The 26068-nt window shown below is 37.1% G+C and overlaps 1 protein-coding gene across 1 annotated transcript in view; it reads left to right on the top strand.

Annotated features, from left to right (window-relative positions):
- The window catches only part of Cps1 (carbamoyl-phosphate synthase 1), a 104568-nt gene that overhangs the window by 39578 nt on the left and 38922 nt on the right, over nucleotides 1-26068 (top strand). The window contains exons 17-22 of the mRNA XM_051190403.1: nucleotides 746-890; nucleotides 2334-2544; nucleotides 3876-4074; nucleotides 6012-6188; nucleotides 8649-8767; nucleotides 25762-25903. Coding sequence (XP_051046360.1) covers nucleotides 746-890; nucleotides 2334-2544; nucleotides 3876-4074; nucleotides 6012-6188; nucleotides 8649-8767; nucleotides 25762-25903 — 993 coding nt within the window. The remainder of the gene's footprint in view (nucleotides 1-745; nucleotides 891-2333; nucleotides 2545-3875; nucleotides 4075-6011; nucleotides 6189-8648; nucleotides 8768-25761; nucleotides 25904-26068) is intronic.

Consider the following 26068-nt stretch of genomic DNA (forward strand, 5'->3'; position numbering starts at 1 on the left):
TTTTGGTCTTCAATTGTCAGTTACCACATGTCTTAAGGTCAGAGATCGCCTCTTTAATAGTTTGAGCTCAGCATTCTGCCATACTGTGGGTATGCAGTAAATATGAAATGATAATTACACTAATTCATATCTGTCTAATCAGCCATGTATGATATACGACTCAGAGTATTTAAGCACTTAGGCAGTGATTAACCATAATAATAGCTGCATATGATTCTTCTAATTCCTAAGTTGTGTATGCCATTTTGGCTGACTGTTTACAGCTGTCATCATCTCCCTTCTCTTCCTCATCAACACCAACTAACTTTTATTGTGTGTGTCACTGTACAAAGTACCCTCAGTTATTTTAGAGAAAGCCAGAGTCTTTAGACTTATTTTTTCACATTTATTTGTACTTATCACATTTTCTGGTTTCACAGAAGCTTAGCTACTGAAATAATTTCATTTCCCTGTGCCTGATTGCTCAATTATTTTCTCTTTTTCCTAAATTAGTTTGATTTAATGTCATATCAGCACTTTGAATGGCAAGCCTCAATAACCCAAATCAAGCATATTCACTGTAGGATACTATTCCTGGTCCCACTGATTTTCTGACACTCTTGTCTTCTGGAAGGTGGGAGAGGTTGGAGATGGGGTTTAAGATTTTAGTGCTGACCAGGATTTGGGTCAGAGCACTTTCTTTAATGTCCTTGTTTAAACCAGTGTCTTACCTTAAATTTTTGGTATCTGCTTCATCAATTTCCAGGCATTCGCTATGACCAACCAGATTCTGGTGGAAAGGTCCGTAACAGGTTGGAAAGAAATAGAATATGAAGTTGTCCGAGATGCAGATGATAACTGTGTTACTGTCTGTAACATGGAAAATGTTGACGCCATGGGTGTTCACACAGGTAGGCAAACAATTTACAAGAATTATGCCTTTGGCTCAAGACTCTGATCACCATAGCAACCCATATAAGGTACTTTGCCACTCTTAGCTGATGGACTAATGATAACACTTAACATTCACACAAAGTATTTTATAGCATTGAAAATAGTGTCATCTTTAGTTTGGAATCCACAGAATTGCTCTTGAGTATGGTAGATATTATTATCACAAGTTTAACTGAGGAAAGTCAAATAAGCAATGAATTTGAGAGAAAGCTATGACAGTATTTGGAAGGGCTCCCAAAGGGCTAAAATACACTGATGTGTTAGTCACCAAGTACTTGAGAACATAGTCTCAACAGTGATGAAAACAGGTTTTTTTTTTTTAGCAAATTAAACTAATAGACTCTAGAGGACAAAGATGACTTGCACTCCAGAAATGTTAAACTGAAGATGTGGTAGGAACTTCCAAGAAGCGAGTTAGTATCCCATCTAGAATGAGATACTTGAGAATACAGAAATGAAAACGTTTACACAAACTCATTGGAAATAATTTAGTTTAGAAGAAATTTTAGGGATTTAGGCATAGAAAGAGGTGAGAAGGTCAAATTTTCATATAATGGAATACAATTCAATTTCTAGGGCAGGATAAAGAGAATTAGTGTTGAGGCAAGGTGGATAAATAGAGATTTAGGAGGAAAAAGGTGGAATAATATCAAGTAGGTCAAAGCAAGAACATATTTTACAAAGTAGCTTTCTTTGTGGGAGTATTAATTCCTAGGGTAGGTCAAGAATGAAGATTTAATCTGGGTTTTTTAGAAGTTTAGGAAGAAAAATTAGATACTTCAAGTTTTTTATGGGATCCATATGGAATGAGATTATTTGATAAGGAGGAGCAAGAAACTTCACAAACTTTCAAGATGCTTAGTGATGAAGAGAATGAAAGGTTTGTGTGTCTGACAAGGTTGGGGATTGGTTTCTTAAGGAGTCTTCTGCTGAACATGTCTGCAAGCAGAAGGTAGGAGAATATGGTATTGATTATTCAAAGACCTCATGCTGGAGAAGAATGTGAATGGAAGGGAGAAAAGAGAGGGTTGAACCAGTCAAGATACAAGGAGAGGATATTTTATGGAAGGAAAATCTTGAGAGACAATTTGAGATGAATGAAGAGGAACCAAAGGTACCAATGGAAATGTAGTAAGCTGATAATTAAGCTTTACCGGTGAGATGAATGTGGATGAAGTTGGGGCAGGAGAGGTTTCTATAAGTAAGGTGTCAATCACATGGGCAAAACAAGAATTATGGAGAGTACCTGATGTCTCACTCTTATAAATGTGAATATAAATTTTAAACCTTTCTTCAAATCTTTAGCCTACTCTATGCCCTGTATAATTTTAATGGATTAAGTTACTTAAGTTGGTTGTTAAAATATGGCACTAAACAATGGGTGCTGCTTGTGTTACCAGGTGATTCAGTTGTTGTGGCCCCTGCCCAGACACTCTCCAATGCAGAGTTCCAGATGTTGAGACGCACATCGATCAATGTTGTTCGACACTTGGGCATTGTGGGTGAATGCAATATTCAGTTTGCTCTTCATCCTACTTCGATGGAATACTGCATCATTGAAGTGAATGCCAGGCTGTCCCGGAGCTCTGCCCTGGCCTCCAAAGCCACTGGGTAAGACCACAGGTTTGCAAATTGGCTGCTAGTGGAAGACATATTTGTAAATTCTACTCCCACTTCCTGTGTGCTGGCTCCAGAGCATATAGAGAACCCCAAAGGCATGGTTATTAATGAGCTTGCTGCCAGACTGAGACAAATGATATTGCTAGCTGACTTTGTTTGCTTGCTAATCACAAACCAATCAAAATCTGGGTGGCCAAAGCAGGTTGTAAAAACTATGCTTCTTAATTGCATTTTGCTGATGTTGTTAAAAAGTGAATATTGATCTTTAATTTTAGTTTTAGACTGTCTATACAAGTGGTTGATTAAAATATACTTTTTAACTCAAGATCAAGATAGATTACTTTGATTTAAAACATATAAAATTATCCATCATCTTATAATTAATAATTTAAAAAACTTTCACAAGAATAAACAATGTAAGATCTTACCATGGATAAATGTTATAACCAAATATTTAAGTTTGATGTCCATTTAATAGCTGCTAGCAAGCATAATTGGAAGTAAACAAAGCCTCTTGTTTCATTACTATTTTTTAGCATCTATCATTTAAGTTATATGGCATTTAAATGAGGAAAAAATTTGCTTCTTTAGTACTTTTGTGTAGCTACACAGTGGCACAAAGTTGAGTCAGAACACTTGATTTTTTGCTTATTTCATCAACTGATGTTTGGGAATAGCATCTCCTTCAGTTTCCTGTTCTGTTTGATAGAAACTTTCACTAAATAGGTCATATCGAATTCTACAGTACTAGGAGTTATTTTATCAAGTAAAATTATCTGAACTGATGTTGGAGAGGATAGCCAAGTTTCCAGAGTGCTAGATTTTACAAGAACTTAAAGTTCAAATATTTGGAGGTAGAACCAGGGCTCAAGGTTGCAAGTCCATATTTTCAGGCCATTTACAATGCATCCTAGCTCCAGCTGTTTCTTTAGACACAGGTAGGTACGTGTGTTTTCTCTGAGAATATTTTGCAGATTCTAATCGGAGTGGACATTAAACATAGGCAGTGAAGGTAAAATCTTATTTATCAGGAAGCCTATCGATTGTGTGTTGAAGGAGTGAAAGCTGGAGGCTATGGCAATACAAACAGGGCTTGAGAATGGATTCTCAACTGTTGTATGTGTTATCATGCATCACATTTTGTCAGTAGCTAGTAAATATTTATACAGAGCAGAAATAGGGTGTGTCTTATACCTTGACGTAGACTAATGCTACAATTTTAAAGGAAGATTTTTTTCAGGTTTGGAGTTGTTTTCAGTACTTATTGTTCAAGTTATTATACAGAAAATGAAGGGAGAATAACTATCTCTCCTGCATTACAGCTACCCACTGGCATTCATTGCGGCAAAGATTGCTCTGGGAATCCCACTTCCAGAAATCAAGAATGTTGTATCTGGGAAGACATCAGCCTGCTTCGAACCTAGCCTGGATTACATGGTGACCAAGATTCCTCGCTGGGATCTTGACCGTTTTCATGGAACATCCAGCCGAATTGGTAGCTCAATGAAAAGTGTAGGCGAGGTGAGTCCAGAATTTAGTACTTTATTCACGTTATACTTTGTTTCAGTAGTCTTGTCTATTCCTTAATACATTTGAAAGTCAAAAGGTTGACTGAATACTGAGTTCCTCACTGGAGAACATGTAGGAGTTTAATTTTCTCTTTAGTGTTTTAATGTAGTTCCTTTTGAGATTTAGTATGTTATTTATTACATATTATTTTTATGGATTCAGAGATCCATATAATGGTAAGGCTATATATATATATATATATGTAGGAGATGTGTGTGTATATATATATATATATATATATATATATATATATTTCACCATATATATCTGGTGAAATTTGTTTTTTAACCAAACCTAGGAATATAACAGCATAAAATATATTATAAGTCCTTATAGGACGATAGTGGAAAGTGTTTGTTGTACAATCAGGAAGACCTGATTTGGGTCCTCAGCAGCCAAATAATGATGGTGTGTGCCTGTAATCCCATTTCTGGGTGGGATAGGGTTGGGAAGAAGGTGGGAGAGTGGAGACAGGCAAATTGGCTGTCCTCTGGCCAGAGGCTCCCTGGCCACACAATTTAGCTAAATGGTAAGCTCCTACTAGTTCAGTGAGAGATCATGTCTCAAACACTAATAGGGAGAAGCAGTTTAGGAGTCATCCCGATATCAAGCTCTGGCATCCACAGCATGTAGAACAGTACTAACACAGTCACTCACCTACATGTCTGTGCACGAATCTATCACATACATAGAAACACCACACACGAAATGGTGCAGTGTTTCAAAACCACAACTGGTGTGAAGTTAATTACTCGACTTCAGACTTTAGTCTCTTCATGTGAACTCTGACTTTCCTTTTTTTATACTTTATATTTCCCATCTGTATAGGAGACAGGCAGACTCTGCAAGCTCTCACTAGCCTTTAAGTGCAACAATTCCAAACTGACCTGGCACAGTGGAATATTAATCTCCTTCCGCTGAGCTGAAATGTCCTGATATGGTAAACAAACCCATGCCCTCAGGAATCTCCCTTTCTTCTGGTTGCATTTGGGACAGCGTGAAAAAAGTTGGGAATTAGTGATACTTGAATATGTATCTTTCACACAGTTTTCACAATTTCCTAATCAGGCATTAATATGAGCTTGAGTCTATATGCAGAATCATGAGAATTTACTGAAGGCAGCATTGTAATCATTGTATTTTAAATTGGAGCCAAAAATCACAGAAATCTACTGTTCTGTGGAGAGACCCAAAGACAATGTTCATGCTCTAAAATAGCTGGGTAGGCTGCAAGACCAGATTAAATTTAGTTTTGTGAACCAATTGGTTTAGACTAAATTATCCCACATTTTTTTGTTAGATACAACTAGCTGTAAAGACTGTAAAAAGACATAGAATTCGTCATGGTGGAGTTAATCTCCACCCACATTAAAAAATTATCACCTATCTGTATTATGATTTTTAGGAGTCTTCTAATATTAATATTTAGCTACCGAAAGCCAACCTATCATGGACCCTGACTGATACTCTTAAAATAGACTGTTTTTGTATTAGTATGTTTCTTTTCTCCTTATTTGATTTCCATTCTAAAGGACACTGGGAGGGTTTCTATGCCCTAGCCATTTGATCCTTGTTTTAATACTATTATATTCCAGAACAGGTACAGGAAGTATCTTCCTTACTATCAGGAAATACAGCTACGTTTGCTACGTTTGCTAGCTGCTAAAAAAAAAAAAAATAGTCCTAATAAAATGTTAAAAGATTGATTACATTAAAAAGCATGGAGTAAAGAGAAGAGGAAACTAGAAACAGAGCCTCAAAATTTACTGACACTCTCAGAATCTTTTTACAGCTGTTAAGCCTTTGGAAACTATTACAGACCTAATTTTGTCAGAAACTAATAACGTGTGCTTGTCCTTTCAATGTGAGCTCTCATGTGTGTCTTCCAGGTCATGGCCATCGGCCGCACTTTTGAGGAGAGTTTCCAGAAGGCTTTGAGGATGTGCCACCCATCTGTGGATGGCTTCACTCCCCGTCTCCCAATGAATAAGGAATGGCCACCAAACCTGGACCTCAGGAAAGAGCTGTCTGAACCCTCCAGCACTCGCATCTACGCCATCGCTAAGGTAATGTGGGACGAGGTACCTGGAAGGGCCTTGAAATTTAGTCAGCTTGGCAAACAGTTGCAAAGTGTCCTCTGACCTCTCAATATGCCCCATCACACATCTGTGCTTGTACTCTCTGGCACTCTCTCACACACACAAACACACATCTCTCTTATCTCTCCCACACACTCTCTCTGAATTTCACCAGGCATCCTTCTAATTAAGTAATACAATGTATTTTTTTGTTTGTTTTAATTTATCTTGAAACTTGGACCTTTAAATGATAACCACACAGGCCAAATGGCCCTTCCTTTTATTATACACAGCACCAGTACTTTGAGATCTTGCATTACTGTTTTATCCTTTCTTGTAGCCACTATCAATATTCCTTGAAAATGCATGCAACTGTATTTAGAGGGGTTATTGATACACTGGGAGGTAGCATGTCCTACCAAATACCCTGACACAATTCATTTTGCTTCCCCCCCCCCCCCCCGTGTTTAAACATCAGGCTACCTAGATTGTAAAGCTAGGCTTTTCCATGTAATTATCTTACTGGTGTTACTGTTAGAACAAAAAGCCCCACATTCCTCACTTCCACCCCCAGCTTCCTTTTCATGCAAATGAAGCACCATTTTAATTTCCATTCATATTTACTGTGCTTAGAGTTTTGAAGTCTTAGCTCATCCGATTTTATGAAAGGTGACTTGGGCAGCTGGAATCTGTCTGGTCAGAAATCCCTGAATGGCTTTTTGACATTTAAGGAAGCACAAACATTAATCCTGCAACAGTGTCAAACCACACTGGGTCCACAAAGCTCCTTTGGCCATTTTTTTTTTGTGTGTGTACATGTGGGATGAGTTAGTGAAAATATGAATTTTATCTTTAAAGAATAAATATGACTTACACAATGCCTTTGTAGCAACAGAAAAATGCAGGTTATGATTTGAAATCACTGTAACTCAGGAGCATTTAGGGACAGCATCTGCAATACACTCTCCTCATTCTCATGGTTTCTATGTGTAAAACAGTTAAGTCCTGTTGAGATTTTGGGAGAGAATATTATCTTTGATGGATACTTTCTAATCTTGAGAATCAAAACTCATGCATTCTTGGAGGGTCGGGGTACAGCAACAGTGAGATTTTCAAGAAGTTATTTCACTGTATGTATTGTTCCTCTTAGTCTCTTATTTAGAAAGCAATCCATGGTATTTATACATGTGGATGTGGATGTGTAAATATATAGATACATATATAATCCCCCTTCCCAGGGGAAGAGCAGTAAATGGATCTTTTCCTTGAGTCTAGCAATGAAAAAGGACAGCATTTCCCAGTCCCCAGCCAGGCTGTAAAACTCAGGAAAATCTCTCATTCTTTTCTAACAGACTTACAAAGGATGGGAACACAGGGCAAATGTGTGGAGGCTCAACCTGCCCAGAGCACGCTGTGTACGAGCCAGGAGTGTAGGCTCAGGGATATAAATTATTGTCTGCCAGAGTGCTGGGACAAGAAACTGATTTCAGTTTGTTAGAGTCTATCATTACTGCTTATATCCACAGCAATCAGGAACTTGGTGATTTTGACAAAGAATGTAAGGACAGCGCAGGGCTGAAAGGGGAAAAGAATGAAGGGCAGCCATAAATCTCCACCTGCTTTCATGATTCTCTGAAAAGGGCAACGTACTCTGAGGTCTGGCTTTTGCAGTGGTCTTATTTCAGGATGACTACATCATCACCTCTTTTGAGTTGGGGAGAAGGCAGGGCATTCGTTCTGATTTGGAGAACATTTGAGCGACCTCAAATGTATTTGGGGTCATCATACACTTCATTACAGTGGCGTAAGACAGTCTCAAATCTAGCAGGCTTGCTTCTCAATGGAAGCAGGATCTGACTCTCCTTCCTTGGAAGGAAATGGGTACCAGATTCTAGGCCCATGTTCATTTCGCATCATCACCTATAATCTTTATTTTATCTGAAAGAAGTATGAGTGACTTGCTTTCAATGCATCTTATATTGTTAGTGGCTGTCTTAGGAAATATGATCAGTGTAGGTCTTACAGTAATGGCCATACTCAGCTCGATGAGCAAGCATTTTACTTTTGAGAATTGTTAAAGTGAGCTCGAGAAAATCATGGGAGGTGCCAATAGCGTAGGGTTATAATGTTATTAGATCCTCCTTACTTCTAAATAGTTTAGGAAATAATAACCTCATGAAATAAAGAGAAGGAGACAGGACCTGTCGAGACTGTTCTGGGCACACGTTACTCTTGTTACTCAAGGTATTTCTTTTGTATGCCACTTGAGGGTGTAGGTAACAGCACCCTAAGTTTATTTTAAGGAACACCAATGATTCAGTCTCATATCTCAGTTGTAGCTTGGGCCCAGGCTCTCTAACACAGGAAGGAATGACTCTTATGTTTCCAACTAAATAAACCATTTAGAAAAAGGTTGCCCAAGAAACGCATTTGCTCTTCCTCTGGCAGGCCCTGGAAAACAACATGTCCCTCGATGAAATTGTGAAGCTCACATCCATCGACAAGTGGTTTTTGTATAAGATGCGTGACATTTTAAACATGGACAAGACACTGAAAGGGCTCAACAGGTAAGGGGATTGCTTTGAACCACTCTGCGAATTTCTTTTTGCACCTTTTGTGTGGTCCTCTTGTACAGTTAGCCAAGAGTCTGCTTCAGTGTGCTAAATGATGCCAATATTAGGAAAAGGTAGCTATCACCAACAGGTGGCTGGTGCTTTCTCATATATTATGTTTTGAAAAACATTTATTAATATTTTGAATCATTTCTACTTTTATTGTTGACAGCAAACATTGTGACTTTTTTTAACTAAGTCTTTCAGCTCAGAATAACTAATGTACATTTATAAATATGTATTAATTTACACATTGTTAATCAGAAATTCAACAAATGATATTTCAACTTTCTGTGTATTTTCTTCTCCATTTTGAAGCCTAGCAATGCCTTTCATATTAGCCTACAAGTCACTAAGTATCGATAGAGAATTTATTCCTCTTGCATTCTACTGATATTTTTAACAACATATAAATAACCCACATTCACGTGCCTGTCACTTCTTTAAGTCTGCTTGTTTTACAATTTTTATTTCTTCATGGCCAATTGTTTACAAGTTTCATTTCATGTTAAAGATATTTGGATCATGTCAGACATTTAAAATTTATCCTTTTATTTAATTTGAAGACTGCCTATGGGTTAGACAGGTTTTACACACATGTATTTGAAAAGAGGAGCCATCTATTACCAAATTAAGATCGAAGGACATCTTTAACTCCTTCCTCTAATATACCGAAACAGACTAATGTTAGAAAGAAATCTCATCTCTAAGCCTAGGGATGTATTTAGAGAAAGAAAGATTTGGTAGTATAAGTTCTTCTCAAATGGCTTGGGGAAATGCACACAATTTAATTTTGTAAAACCTTGAGGACAATGGGGAGATCCAGAAGGAAGTCTGTTTATGTGTTTAGCAATGGCATTAGATAACGGGGCTGAGGTTCTCACATAACAGTAGCCAGAGAAACACCTGATTTTCTTTAGGAATGAGATTAGTCTTTGAAAAAAATCTATGTAATAATTACTCATATTAAATTCTTGATTTTGTACACAGCGATTTTGCCAAAGACAAGAGTGGCCAGTGTTGCCTGTAGCCATTCCGTTAAGCTCTTGTGTAAAATGAATAGCAGTCAGCAAATAAGACAGAATGGAGCCCATACAGTAGTCAGCAAATAATACAGAATGGAGCCTATACATTTGTCTAAGGATTTTGCTGACTTAGGGTTTCTTTTCTGGGTTTATGATGCCAACAGAGCTTCAGTGTTGACTTATATAGCCACACTACACTGTTCAGTTTTAGGCAATGGATTTCAAACGCCTATGCAATCACTCCAGTAAAACCACACGGGGGCGCTAGAAACTCACAGTATCCCAAACATACCTAGCATGGAGAATCCAGATATTGAAGTGCTTGCTTGATAAAAGTTCTGATTTAGGGGAGGGGGCGGGGGATTAAACATTTTAATTGAATAGATTTTTGTTACAGCCATAACTCAGGTTTAGATTCCGATGAAGTGTAAATAGGTGTATAATGACAGAAAACAGGCATTTGGAGGAGGAGAACAACTAACTCACTGCGGTAGGCAACTTACACTATCATCTCAACTTCAGATTCTGTTGCATGTGCTTGCTGACAATTTGACATTTCTAGTTTCCATTTTCTGACATAAGCACATTCATAATTAAGTGTTCTTTCCTTTGCTCACAATGATCTTCATAAAGCTACCATAAGGATTTTAAAATAATTTTAAAGGTTCTAAAACATTGCCTACTACCGCGTAAATATGTTTCGGTGCTTATTATAGATTGGAATCTCAAGACCTGTAGTAAGACTCAAAAAGCAGTAAACCTAAATTTTGTCTTATATGAGAGAGACTGTACTGTTTACTTTCTTTTTGAGTTCTGCTGGTTTAATACATAGCAACGTGGCAGTTGCTGTAAATGTTACAGAAATAGGAAGAGTGGACAGCCACTTTGGCTAGCAGTCCTCACTCCTTCTATGGAATATGAGGGTCTGAAGTCAAGGATATCAAAATTGACCGATTCTAATATTGGAGATTCAAGTTTCCTGCTCCAATTTTGACTGTTTTTTTTTTACCACATCCTGGGCTACAAGGTCTTTGATTTCCTCAGAAGCCTTTAAATGTCCAGAAAGGTTTACTTCTTAACTAATGCACAATTCCCAAAACACCTAATCACCTAATCACCAGTTGACATCAAGGAGTAGACTTACATGTTGCCAGTTTGCATAAGGGTTGAAAAGACCAGCTGTTCTTTTTTATATTTGCATTTGTGGGTGGTTTCCTTTGTTTTAAAAATCTTAACTGTTCCCATGTTGAAAATCTAACTTTGGATATGGGCCCAGGAAGTATTTATTTATTTGATGTATATTGAGAGAACTCCAAAATTTTCTTGCCTCTGCATATCTCTGGTGCCCATGTGCACAAATCCTTTTGCAATGTTCACATAGATTTCTGGGGAAATAGGCAGCACGTTTCTATCACTTGGGAGAGGAGGAGACAGGAACAGAGCATAAGTATGGAATTCACCTCATTCTTTCTTGGTGAATTGAAGATATCCAGTCTGTGGCGCCATAAATTAGCTTGCTATACTATCAAATACCTGTGGAATCGTGGCATCACTACTTACTCTAGACTCATATTCTTTCTGATAATGTGTACATAATAGTTTTGATTGTGAGGCTCAAATAATACAAGAATCAAGGCTTCCTGTCACATGTCAAGTGCCCAAGGAGGGTTTTAGTTATTTGCAGTTAAAGGTTAATTTTTAATAGATACACTTTGAGTTTGCTGATGTACTTTACAATGTAATATTATTTAATTTTACTCATGGTATATTGCCATCTATTTTAATAATAGACTTATTTTTCAAGGAAGCAATGCGGGCAATACAAACACAATTATCACCAAAGACCAATAGCACTCCATTATGACAATGAACCCAAATTCTTCTCTTCAGCTAGTCGTACTGTAAAGTTCTAACATCCAAGAAATGTAGTCACTGGGAGAAAGCAATATTACTCAAACTTGTGGTCAGTCTGTGCCACGTGTTTTTGCATAGTCTTCTAAAATTGAATTTAGAATTTTACTCAACTCTCCATGCAAGAGACTCATGTATTTAGAATATGTGTACATGTCCACCAAGAGGGGTGAGGAGGGCAAAGTGATTGCAGCAAGATGTGAGTTATAGATATAAGTAATGGGAGAATTACAGCAAGGGATTCCCCCTTCCATAAAGGGTAGTGTGAAACATGTAACATGAAATCCAAGCCTTCATCAGTGCCATCATTTGAGGTGAAATGTGTTGATGTGTTGTGATAATGGGCTCAGTATCTTTTTCCCTGCAGATCTCAATTTCATTAGCTCTATCTGTCTGTCTGTCTATTCTTTTATCATATATTACATTCCTACTGCAGTTCCCCCTCCCAGGCCCCCTCCACACATCCACTCTCCCCCACATCCACTCCTCCTTTCCCTTTAGAAAAGGGCAGCCTGCCCAGGTATAACAACCTAACATGGCATGTCAAATTATGATAATCTCAGGCACCTCTCCTCATATTAAGATTTGGCAAGGCAACCCAGTAGGAGGAAAAGGGTCCACAAAGCAGGCAAAAGAGTCAGAAACAGTCCCTGATCCCATTAGGAGTCCCATAAGAATGCCAAGCCACACAACCATAAAATACATGCAGAGGACCCATACAGGCTCAGTGATGGCCACTTCAGTCTTTGTGATCCCCTATAAGCTCTTGTGAGTTGATTTTGTGGGCCATACTTTTGTGTTTTCTTGACCCCTTGCACGCAGTGTCTTATCCCTGTTTATCCTAGAAGTACTCCATTCTGATCATTGTAATCACCCATCAATGAGCATAGAAAAGGTGACATACACAATACTTTGAAAATAATATCCATTTTTACTAATCAGGATGATAGCCGTTATTCAGGCAGCTTCAGCCAACATTTTCCCCTTTCCACTTGTGTTCACTGACTTTAATCTTGTCTGCAATTATTCATTGCTGCTGAAGAACATGTTAGGGAAGTTCGCCATCCTAGGCAGTTCATCAAATTAATAAGTGGTACACTGACATAAATCAACACAATGTAACCCCATTATGTGAATTATTTGTTTAGAGTTTGAGTAGTTTCTCTTTACTGAATGTGTTGTGAATTATGTCATGTAGGATGTACTCACACACATATGGACATGCATTGGAATTGGAATTTAGAGGTCTAGTACTTACTTAATATACCTATTAACAGCACATTGGTAGACCACTGATAGACTGATAGATTATTTGCAAGGACTCTGAGAACTTAAGACTCTTTTAATTTCTAGTGGAATTAAACATGTGCACATATACAGACACACACATGTTTATAGGTATGAACAACTGTGTAATAAATACCCCCAGAAAATTTACATTTGCTAATAGAGGCATGGTAGCTATCCATATAGCCAGCATCTATGAGAAATATTTTAATTGTATTAGCAATGATTAGAAAAACAGGCTCATATGGAATTACATTGCCATAACTAAAGAAGAAAGGGAATATAAGAAGGCTCATTTGTGAACAGAAACTCTTTTGGGACTTTATGCCCTAAATATTTTATTTAAAGCATCAAATTGGATTGAACACTTTTCAGTTGAAAGGCAACCACACTATTTAAATAAATATGTACAGGTTGGAAACAAATATAAGCCCTTCTATATCTTCTGACTATTGCTCTAAAATGATGTGTTTTCAAACATTAATTTTGGATTTATTGGCTATTTCTAATATAAGCGCTTCAAGGACATTATTACATCAGCTGAAGTTAAAGAATTTTACATTCTTTTTTAAAACTGGCTATAACAAAGCTGCATTAAGCTTTACAGTTTTTCTTCAAGTGTGTGTTTTAAAGAAGAGAAAATCTGTCCATGTTATATCACCAGATGGGAGGTGTCCTGCCATTTACAGCCATTGCAGTTTTCCTGGAATGGTCCATCCATTTTGTTCTCCGGCTTTTATGTCCAATAATACCATTTACATTAGTCATGTTAGCAATGACTGTTTAAAAGAATTTGTTTTCCACCATTTTTAGATGGTCAAAAGCACTATATAGAGCCAGAGAGATATATTTTAGATTAAGTAAACCTTAGAAGCTAAGATTTGGATTTATCTCTCTATAAGTGAGTGACATAAATTTGATATTGGTTCCTGGAAAATACAGAAATTACTTTTATTCAATACTCTATGGGCTTCCAAGATTTTTATGCTATGTCAGTTCTGATGATATTAATATTCTCTTCCCCCTTCATCGCCCCTTACTGCTATAGTCAATGTACTAAAGAAGGGGAAAATACAATTTTCAAGGGTCCAGTTTCCATCCGAACTTCACTATGTTTGCGTGATAAAGTATGCCCATTGGTGGGTGTTGAAAAATCACAGGCATGCCTATTGCTTAGGGAGACAATCTCAGGCAAACCTGGTGAGTTCTGCTTGGGCATTCAAGTGCTAAATTGAGCTCAGTAAAGTCGGCCATTTCCCTGCAGCCACAAACTTCTGGCTGATGGAATAATGCAGGTGTCACCTTAGCTGGAACAGTCCCTTTGAATGCCCTCTCCTACACATGCTAGTTTCTATTGACTTTTTATTTAACTTGCTCACAAGGCATGGCAAAATCAGACAAGAACACTTTGTGCTTACGTTCAATTGAAGTTTCCAAGGGAAAGTGTCAGCCAAGTGTTGTTAGAACTTAGATGTACGGATGAGGGTGTCTGTACTTTAGCTATTGGTGTTAATTTATAATTTCTGGGTTAAAATATTAAATACTGAAGTAATTCTGGGAAACATATATGCATGTAACATACTTGTCTGCTACAATTTGTATATTTTAGAATGACATATGTTTATAATACTATTTATTATTTTGGATGTAGAACAGGATACAGGCAATAGTATACTTTAGTGCAACCCTCTGATTTGGTTCCCAGGAAATGTCATTTCATAACAGTACTAAATTATTGAATTTATTAGTTTAAAGATAATTATAACATATGCCCCATTCTTACTTTATTATACTGACATACAAGTTGCTGAATATGTGACATGTGGTGTTAAACATGACAGGAAATTCACAATTCACTTTTCCAGTCATGACATACTATTATTCTGTAGTTTTCATTTTCATATTCCTAGCCACCTATATAATGAACTTATTTTTTTTTAAGTTTTCCTTTGTTCTTTTGATTTTTCTGAGACAATGTTTTAGGAAGCCTTGCCTTGCCTTGAACTCAATAGGTGGCTGAGGGTGGCCTTGATCTCCTGATGGTCCTGCCTCTACATCTGAGGTGCTGGGATTACAGCAGTGTGCCAGCTTTCCTGGCTATGGTGAAGTTCTTTGAAATAATAAACATGAAGGATACATATATGAGAATATTTACTTTAAGACAGAAATATTGCTATGGGAAATTTTATGTCTCAAAACTAATACAAAAATGCATTATATTTTTAACTTGCTTTTATGTTTTATGTGATGAGATAGGCTATTTTAAGTGATCACATGGAAAAAAATATGACTATTAATGATTCTGGTGTGGACAAGATATTTTATTCAAAAGCTTTTTAGAGGGATAGTCAGATAATTCATGAAATTAATATTGTTATAAATATTTCTTTATATTAATTTTACATATCAGAAATTTAAAAATCTTAAGTTGGTTTAAGAGCACATATACTAGTGGTGTGTAAGTATGAATCTATTAATCATCAGTACTTACTGGGTTATCTATATTGTCAGGGTGTCTAATTGCATCACGATAGATTAAGCATTTACTTGATATAATTTTTCTTTTTTAGTGTGTTTATCTATTAGTATAAAATAATAAATATTAATTTGATAATACTATGTGCATAGCCTTATACTAGGTACAGTATCATTTAATGAAGAACCATCTTTTTGTCATTAACCTGTTTTCATAGGGCTTATAGTCTGCATAAATAGCTACACATAGATGGGATTCATTGATGGACATACTGAACATGAAAAGGTTAGTTCAGGAAAAGCTAGTGAAGGCTAAAACTTAGAGGCCTTGTATGTGCATCTCATATCTCTACATGAGTGGTCTGAGAAGAATTCAACCCTATTTTACTCTATAAATGGGACCCCTCCCCACCCGAAGGCTTAGGTTGATTTCCCAACATTTCTCAAGTGGTTCCTGATGAACTCAGAGACCAAAGGAAGTATGTTTTCTTTTAAAAATGTCCCACTATCATGGCAGCAGCTTGAAGAGAGAATTTATTACAAAATAAATCAATAGGAAGATACTTCCTATGGACTTCTATCAATGGTCTGATACGGCATAGAGAGGGATGGAGACAGACGAGTGGAAGACAACTGAGTGAGTCTACCAAAGTTGATTACAGCGAGATAGGAGGGAAGCTGTAGGTGCATAGTGAGAAACATGTAGTAGGAGAGTGCATGGATTCTACCTAGCAAGTGAAACATGGTTGCTGCCACTTTTCATGCTAAGTTTAATGAGAGAGTCTTAACTATTTGGCGAGGACAGTGTAAGAGCAGAGGTTGAACTGGATGTTGCCTAACTATTTGACCATCATTTGTAATAGTTAAAACTGCACAGTATCATTGTTTTATAATTATCATATGCATGGCATCATCCAAAATTGAATTGGAAATTCCACCATGCAAATGTCTTAATATGCATTTAAGTTACAAGTTTATTCTCTCTCTCTCTCTCTCTCTCTCTCTCTCTCTCTCTCTCTCTCTCTCTCTCTCTCTCTCTCGTGTGTGTGTGTGTGTGTGTGTGTGTGTGTAAAGGCACATGCTATATAGGATGTATAATAAGAGGACATCTTTTAGATTTCCATTGTGGATTCTAGGACTGAACTTAGGGCTTCAGGCTTGTGTCGCAAGCTCATCTATCACCTGAGCCATCACAATTGCTTAAGATACTTTTGCACTAGTCTTTCATAGTAAGAGCCTCCCTTGATTTGTTAGAGTATAAAATAGAATTCACCTTTCTAGGAAGAGAGCATAAATCCTGGAACATATACAAATGATTTGCAGTTATCTCTTTATCTTTTATTTTCTTGGGACTCAATGTAAAGCAAGTGCTTAGTAAAATTTATATGATGGCATACCAATTAAAATGGAAATATTGCTCTTAATGAAAATCAGAATTTCTCAGTTATAGCAAAGAAAGGAGAAGGAAAGAAAACACATGATTCCTGGTTGCTAAAAGGACTGACTAAATTACTAATTGCAAGATGAATGGTCCAAGAAATAAATGAGTGTGGCAGAAGATGGCATGAATCAGCATCATTAGGTTCTCATTTTTTTCTAATTATCTAGGAGGGCTGTAAATGAGCTGTTTACTAATAAAGAAGCTGTATCTAATTACTTTGTATTGTTAAATAGAGGTTATATACACGTAACCACAAAGCACCAGAATGTTTACAGGTGCAGAATAAAATTTTTATTACTCATTGAAAGTAGGCAATGTTTTTATACTTCCTCCCCAATATGTGTCTTTAAATAATTACACTTTTGAAATTTTGACAAGAAATTTTCATAAATATTTTTAATCGTACTTGGTAAAGAAGGTTCAAGCAAAACCTGGAGATTGTTTATAATGAAGACAACTGTATTTTTCTTGAGACCTTAAAGTACATTTATATTACGTCTGATACAGCTGAGAAATAACATGGTCCTGTTTGTTACAGATGGTGAAAAGAGTCATACCGGGATGTGTGTCATCCTTTATGTCATGTCAGTCAGGGGAAGTCAGGGACCCTACCTCAGTACCTCTGCCTTCATTTCTAGTCAACAACCCTTTCCAAAAGCTTTTAGAAACATGCCTTTTAAACAGACAGTTGGAGATCAGGTCTCCTTAGTTGTCATGTTGTGAGCTGCGTGTTTTCCTGCCTGAATAGTTGACCTCACTTAGAGCAAAAGTATTGTAATGAATGTGACCTTTTCTGGAGCTCTTCTGGGGAACACACAGGGAGCCTGACAGGGAAGAAGCCCCAAAGGCCATGTTGAGAAGATGTAAACAGAATTTTTAAAGGCACAGAGATTTCAAGATATTCTGTAAAATATTTGCTTTATCAACAGGACCTTCTAACATACTTAACATACTTATACCTATATATTTAAAATAGTGCGTGAGTCTTCTTTTGGATGTTGAGGTGTGAGTAAAACAATAAAGGGAAAATGAAAACTAAGCAGGCAAAACAGGCACAATTTTGGAGAGTGATGACCTCTAGCGTGTTTTTACCTGGTAAATATGCCTGAGACACCATTACAGAGATGGAATATGGGAATGGCCATGCCTCATGTTGGTATCCACAGTACCTGGGAGCATTCACTCTAGAATTTCAACGTCCATTTTCAAGGAGTGAAATCTATGATGTTCCCCACTACCTCAAGGCCTGGATACAAGAATGCTACCTAGGATAGGAAGGGACAAAAGTGGCTAAGGTTTGGCCCAGATCTAGGTGACTTTCTAGTTTATGCTAATGAGCTTTCTGGCTTCCTTTGTCCTCTTCATTTTTCCCATTGTGGTCCTCTGGTTTCCATTCGTTTTCTCCTTGCATTTATCTCCATGAAGCACTGATTACCTGGTCAGTGCACATGCTTTGTTTTATCTCTTGGGCTTTTGTTTTTCTTCCCTTTGTTTTTTTCCTTAGCAGAGTTGAAAGTGATGGTAGGATTTGTCTAGTTTCCAGAAGTCAATGAAAATCATGTATGCATTGAAGTTATATATTTGTTGCTCAGCAGGACATATGTGGTATTTGAAAAAAACCCTCTGTCAAAATAATACCTGTTTTTTTTAAACAAAGACAAAGAATCTTCAAATAGACTTACTATTGAAACAACAGATTATAACATCAAAGAATACCCAGTCTGGGTTTTCTGCCAGGTCTTAGAATGTTCCCTTTTTATCTGTGACAAAATAAATTTGAAATCTATGTTCATTCAAAACTTAAAATTTTTAGTTACTTAATATATTTTCTTTATTTTTTTGAGGGGATGGGAGTATGGATTTAAATCATAACCAAAGTGGTACTTCATTGTTTAGACTATGCCTTTTACTTCCACTGACTCAGGTGAATCTTATTGGAAGTCTGATTCATTAAAATGGAATGGAATCATTTAGATATAGTCAGATGTATGGTGTAATTCTTGGCTGGTCTTTACATGATTTTCATCTTTATCAAATCATAGGCAGAGACATAAAAAGAGGTCAATTAATAATCGCTGCTAAATAAAGTGTGACTTATTAAGGATCAGAATTACAGCAAACTATACTGGGATATTTTCCCATAATTAGCAATTTGGATGTAATTATCTTTCCAGACAGTATCTCTCTGTTATGTAGCCCTGGCTGTTCTAGAAGTCATTGTATAGACCAAGTTGGCCTCAAACTCTCAGAGCATCTGCCTGATTCTGTCTCCCTAGACTGAAGGCATGAACCACCATACCTGGCCATATTTAGTATTGTGGTATTAATATTTATAGGAAATTTATAATATTAAATTTGATAGATATATTATTGGCTTTAACAGATTGAAACTAATATCACACGCTTCTTAAATAACTGGGAATTATAATTTTATTTAAAAATGAACATACAGTTGGAGATGTACTTATCTAGCATGCTCAAGGCTTTGAATTCAATCCCCAGGATCACAAAAATAAATAAACAAACAAAAATCTACAAAAGGAAGATAGGCAATAATATAGAATAGAGAAATTAGAAATGGTCTATTTAAAACCTCCATAGTCTGGATTTCCTGTCCACTTTTGGAGTTGTGATTGCAGTTTGTGTTTTTCAAGCTAAAGTGCAGTTTCACATGATGCTGACTGTTGAGAACCAGTGCTTCTGATATGATGGCATCATTAATGCCGGTTGGACTTAGGTCCCAGCAGATCATTTTCAAGATGTTGTACTTTCTCATGGACACTGGTGTGGCTCACGACTGCCCTGCATATGACGTGCAAGAGTGAAAGTGTTATATTCCTTCAAAGACCCTATTGCTACACAGGAACACTCCATGATGATATTAGAAATGAAGAAAGGTTAAAAACATTTACCTTGCCATATATATATATATATATATATATATATATATATATATATATATATATTCTTTTCTGAACACCGCTTAGGATTTAGCATTTAGCAAAAGACCTTCTGAAGTTCTCCTAAGGATATAGGTGTGGCCTCTTTCCCCAAAGTGAAAAGATGAGATGAAAAGTAATCTTTCCACCAGTGGGGCTAGTATGATTGTAGCATAGTATTAGTATGTTGAGATTATTAGTAATGTTGTACAAACCCAAGGGAGATGTTAGTAAAGGTTTGGAGGATGAGAACATGCTACTTAATTCTCCTTTGTTATTAAACCTGGGGTCACTTACTGAGCATCGGACTTGACTTGAGTTCTACCTTTTGTTTCCCCAAGAGAAAGGACAGCAATAAAACCGTAGGTCCATTCCATAGCTGTCGGTCCATCCTGTAATTTGTAGGCTTAGTAGAGTGATTATTTTCACATTAGAGTTTATGCAATATGGAGGGAAATGTGTCTAGTATGACTTGAGAGTTGGTGGATCTGATAAAAGCAGTCAAGTGTGAGAGAGGACCTCGCCAGTGCACAGGTCCCCTGGTAATTACCATGTTGCAGGCTCTCCCCCAGTCTGTTAATAGATTTCCCTAGCTCCTCTGTGCCAGGTGAAAATTTCTTCATTAAGGAGAATTTATTCCATTTCCTTTCATCATTTATTATTGAAGACCAAGTGTGAGTAGAGGAAGTTTCCAAGATGACAGGGTAGAATTTTAAATAACAACAACAAAATCCACACTGGGAGTCTGAGAGAGTGAGAAAAGCTTGTATTGTTTATAACCCAGAGAACACACAAGAGGCTCCCTGCCGGAGAAGCTGAGTCCTGCTGTTTAACTAGCAAAGGATATAGCAGAGTGTGTAAAACTCCCATTGTCTTGGCTTAAGATGTGTAATTTCCTAAAAATCCACTCTTTCATTGTTTTGTGCTTCTGAGTAAAGAGGAGCAAGAGATTTTGAGTAGGCCATGTCATTGCCACTAAGCATGCCTTTGTTTTGTTATCTAGATTGTACTAAGAGGTGATGAAACTCCAATCTTCGTAGAGTTTACTCTTGAACTATGAAAAGAAAAGCGGACTGGGCAAATCAAAATGATATCTATAGCATATTTCAGAAGAGGTAGCTCTGCAACACAGATTTAATGTATATATGTTTAAAAGAGTGAAAGTAAACCAGATAGCAGCCCACACATACATTCAAAGAACAGAAGGATGGTTTACTGCACACACTTAAGATCTGTGTTGTTTCAGTGCCGTGTGTTCCCTTCCGCTGATCACTCTGCTAGCTTGGTATAATGCTTCCTTGATTTATAATATAACATAAATGGGCCATTCCCCACTGAGGTTTCAAAACACAGTTTTGAATACAGATTCAGCATTTATTTTTCTTTTAGCAATTATTGGGCTTTGTGTGTGTTCCAAATGAAGACTGTCATTTTCCTTTGGAAAAATAAACCTGTTATGTTCCCTTTCCATAAAATACAATTGTAACTAGTTTGGAAAAAGGAAATATGGAAAGACCAACTTTTTGCAATGGTGAAGGAAGTTCTGTTTAGCAGATAGAATGTAGATGTGGGCAGAAAAGGAGGAGGGGCATCTGATTATACTCATTTAAGACAAGGTTCTCTGTTTTCCAATGTTCCTCATGTTGTGGTGACCCGCAACCATAGAATTATTTTCACTGCTACTTCATGACTGTAATTTTGCTACTGGTATGTGTTTTCCAATGGTATTAGATGACCCCTGTGAAAGAGTCATTTGACCCCAAAGGTGTCGTGGCCCACTGGTTGAGAAACACTGATATAGGATCATTCATCCTGAATTTGATATTGAGGAAGTTTAACTTTATCTGGTTCACTGGCCCTAATCTAATTAATGGTGACTTTAAGGTGTCTCCTATCTTACTGCATTGTAATGGAGGACAGAGTAAAATTTTGTATCAGCACAGGTTGGGAATAGTCTCTTTACTTCTGAGTGCAATGACATGCCCTGCAGCTTTGTTTTGCATGGAAGAAAGGGCAGTGGGAGATGGCTCTCATGCTCTGTCTTCGGGGTTGGGCTACTTGCAAACAGGCAGTTCCTACCTGGGAAGGGATCAGACCTAGCCTTGTCTGTCTTTGTAACTACTATTGTGGGTCAGAATTAGCCTCTAATTCTCAGTGAAGAAGACTGAAAATTGCTTTATGATGATTCTTCTTGTCTAAAAGCAGAAATTGATACCATAGAGGCTATAAGTGAAATCCTATAAAATTCCTTCTTGGATATCATGTGAACACACCCAGTATTTGCATTCATCTAAGGTATGAACACAGATGTAGTAATATGTCAGTCTATCTTAATGAGCTCCAATTTTCAACACATGTCAAAACATTAAGTCTGTAGTTACTGAATAGTCAATGTTAAAATAGCTCATTTTCTTACTATGAAATTATTCTAAGAATCAGCTTGTGAGCCTAAAATACAAACTGTGCAGTTCTAGTTTGATATATTTGTTTCAAAATTCTTGCCTTATACAGTATGTGGGGTTGCCTTTCAGAACAGCATCTGTATAGTACAGGCACACTAATGGCTGTTCGTCCATCTCTAACACACTGTGGCCTCTTGATATGTAAAAATTTTGGACTGCACTCATTCCTGAAAAGCATGGACAGGCTCACAAGCATGAAAACAATAATGATAGAACAATGAACTTGCTTTGCTGTTCCTGTTGAGGCTCCTAAGCACTCTCCAGCTAAGAGTCTCAGTATTTCCATGTCTGACATGAACTTGGCTGCCCGAAGTTATTTCACATACAGTTGCCCTTGCTTAGAGAGCATCTGTCTTCACCTTCACCTACTTAGAGCTGAACTTACTTTACATTTATCTTCTCAACCCTTTGCTGCCATAGTACTTCTCCCATGCAACCACCTGCATGGTATCTCCTCTTTGACCTCATATTGGACCAGAAGCTTAACCCAGAGAGTTAGTTTGAATCTCTATAATTACTTTGCTTCAAATATCCTTGGGCATTGCTTTCCAGCAGGAATTTCTGGGGGGGGGGTATTCATATATTGAATCGTATGATAGAGTGGCTAATGAGTTTTGTGTGGCTACCAAGAAATTGAAGTGTGCCTAGAGTGACAACAGATGTAAAATTTAAGTTTATGAAAAAGCATTTATATTTAAATAAGTTTTCTAGTGGCTTGCATCTTGGACAGAACAGTTCTTGAGCACAGAACAAAGGGCTTGGCATACCTCATTATATAATAATAGGGATATCAGTAATATAATAATTTTCTCAGAAAATGAATTGCTATAACAATATTTATTTCAAAACCTGTATATGTTAAAACTCCAAATAACAATTAAACAACAAATTCAAGGCATTGGCAAGAATGCATTGACTAGAGACAGAAGGGCTTTACATTTAGGAAAACAAATTGATTTTTGGAAAGTAAAGCTAAAATAATCTACACCAACACTGATAATAAAACCCACTGAAGTAGTTCACATGTTCACATACATGCCACACACACACACACACACACACACACACACACACAGAGAGAGAGAGAGAGAGAGAGAGAGAGAGAGAGAGAGAGAGAGAGAGAGAGAGAGAACAAACATCTGGCATCTGGCTCTCTTTTTATTAAACTTAAAATATAAAATATTTGAGAAAGGTTAAATATTAAGACATGTAAACTGTAAATGATTTAATTCAGGTTTATTCTTTATTTTAAGAACATAATTTTAGTTCTAATCCAGCCGTTACTGGTCTCTGCCTGCAGGTATTCTCTTGTCAGTTTAGAGGGTGGTCTGCGAGATATAAGGAAGCAGGCTCCCACAATACAGAGCATCCAGGCATGGCCCTCCTTTGGGTTTAACTCACTCACACGTGGGAGAGGATGAAACCTATACTGACAAGTACCTACTTTCTGTAGATCACTGTCTAGACATTGAAGACAGTACACAGGAGGGAGGTATGAGTAATAGGCTCAACAGCTCACATATTTCCTGGGAACACAGAGCATTTGTTTCATGTTGAAATGCACAGTGCAGCCAGGACATACACAAACTGATCACAGGCTCCCTGCTTTAAGACACTGCATTTGTGGCATGCATGCCATTTGTCTACTAATAACATTTTTTTTAAATATTGCACAAGGTTTTAAAGAATGTATTTAAATTTTGTGTTTATATCACTCTCTTGCCACTTGATACAATTTATTTTTAAAAATATACTTAAAATTTTTAATCTTTGATAATTTCAGACATGTATATAGTGTATTTTGATAATTTTACCCCCCTCCATGACTCTCTTTTCTCCCCTCCTACTGTAGTTGACCTACTTCTTTCCAAATATTTTCTGTTTACTTCTATTTTAGATGCTACTTTGATTCTGTGTGTGTGTATGAGTGTTTTGCCTGTATGAATACATTTGCACCCTTGTGTGTGCCTATCTGATGCCTGTGGCATCAGAAGACAGTGTTGGATCCCTGTGATAGAGTTACACACTGTTATGTGTCTCCATAAGTGTCCTGGATCTGAACCCAGGGCCTCTGAAAGAGCAGCAAGTATTCCTTATGCTCTTAGCCTCTGAGCCATCTCCCTTGCTATAATTTTTTTTCTTAATGGGTTTAGTTATGGTTGTTTGCATGATTTTGAGCTGGGTCCATTTGCTAGAATCTAAAAATTTACCAGTGACCATCCTACTGAAGAAGATGTTCTTCTCATCAACTATATGTTATTAGAGTTATTGCAATAATGCTTTATTTAGCATGAGTTAGAGCTTCTGTTACCTCCGCTGTATGTTTCAGTTTCATTGTATTGACTGGAAAACCATTGTAATTTAATTTTAGTGTATCAGATATTGCTGGAAGCAGCCCTCCGGTATTGGGCAATAGATTATTTCCAGTAGCATTTTTATTTTTATGCACCTTAGACCTTTACCAATTATTTTTTCTATTGGTTTTGAAGTTTAGTTTAAAGATGGCTTTAATCAAGCCTGTGTCTTTTCTCTTGCACAGAAAATTACACAAATGTAACTTCATTTGTTTGATAAACATTTGTTAAGTGCCAGATAATGTGCTAGGTTTTGGAAACAATCTGACGAATGAGTGGTTTATGGAGAGAATGCTCTCAGTCTTCTGTAATGTTGAAACACCCAGGTCAAGTGGATCCCTGTTTCACATACACAAAGACCTACAGTAAAAGTCAGATATTGGAAAAGAAGCCACAGATTTAGGAATCATGTAGCTCGTCTAATGGGTCCCATGACAGTGGCTAAAAGAGGGAGAGGATGTGGTCTGACTGGAGTAGGTGATAGAGGGAAGAGCCATAACAAAAAGTTATACTAGTTGCAATGGATGAAGAGGAAAAGAAAATAAAAAAGAAAAGAAAAAAGAGAAAGGGCGAGAGGGGCTTGAGAGATGGCTCAGAGGTTAAGAGCACTGGCTGCTCTTCCAGAGGTTCAGCGTTCAATTCCCAGCAACCACATGGTGGCTCAAAACCATCAATTATACGATACGATACGATGCCCTCTTCTGGCATGCAGGCATACATGTAAAGCACTCATGCATAAAAAAAACAAAACAGGGTGAGATGCTAATTAGTAGAAGGTAAACTTGTTCTCATTGTGAAGAATTGTGTGACAGAAGGGTAAAGTGAAAGCTGGAGTTTACAGAGATGTCAGCATTGCTAAATGTCTGAGGCCTCACCAGAGCTGGAAGAATTATGGATTATATATTTATGTATTTTTGAAAGATAAAGAGACATTAATTGCTTGGACATGTGATATAAGAGGACTTTTTGGTGCATTTGAAATGAAACAGTTCACTGGTTCTTACTGTGCTTGTGTGTTTGGTCTATCTGAATCTTTCTTTTCCATTAAATCCCAGTGAGTCTGTTACAGAAGAAACCTTGAGAAAGGCCAAGGAGATTGGGTTCTCAGACAAGCAGATTTCCAAATGTTTAGGGGTGACTGAAGCCCAGACAAGGGAGCTGAGATTAAAGAAAAACATCCACCCTTGGGTTAAGCAGGTAATGCAATATTCCTCTCTATCAGGAATTTTTGTTTGGAAATGTAGGTATCATTTCCATTATTAACAAAATCATTAACAAAGAGTGCTTAGAACATGACTCCAATTATTTGATGCCCATTATGTTGTTAGGTTTACTCAGCACAGGGTTGACTCATGTATAAAG

This window comes from Phodopus roborovskii, unplaced genomic scaffold (genome assembly GCF_943737965.1).
Source record: "Phodopus roborovskii unplaced genomic scaffold, PHOROB, whole genome shotgun sequence".
In the NCBI taxonomy this organism is placed as follows: Eukaryota; Metazoa; Chordata; class Mammalia; order Rodentia; family Cricetidae; genus Phodopus; species Phodopus roborovskii.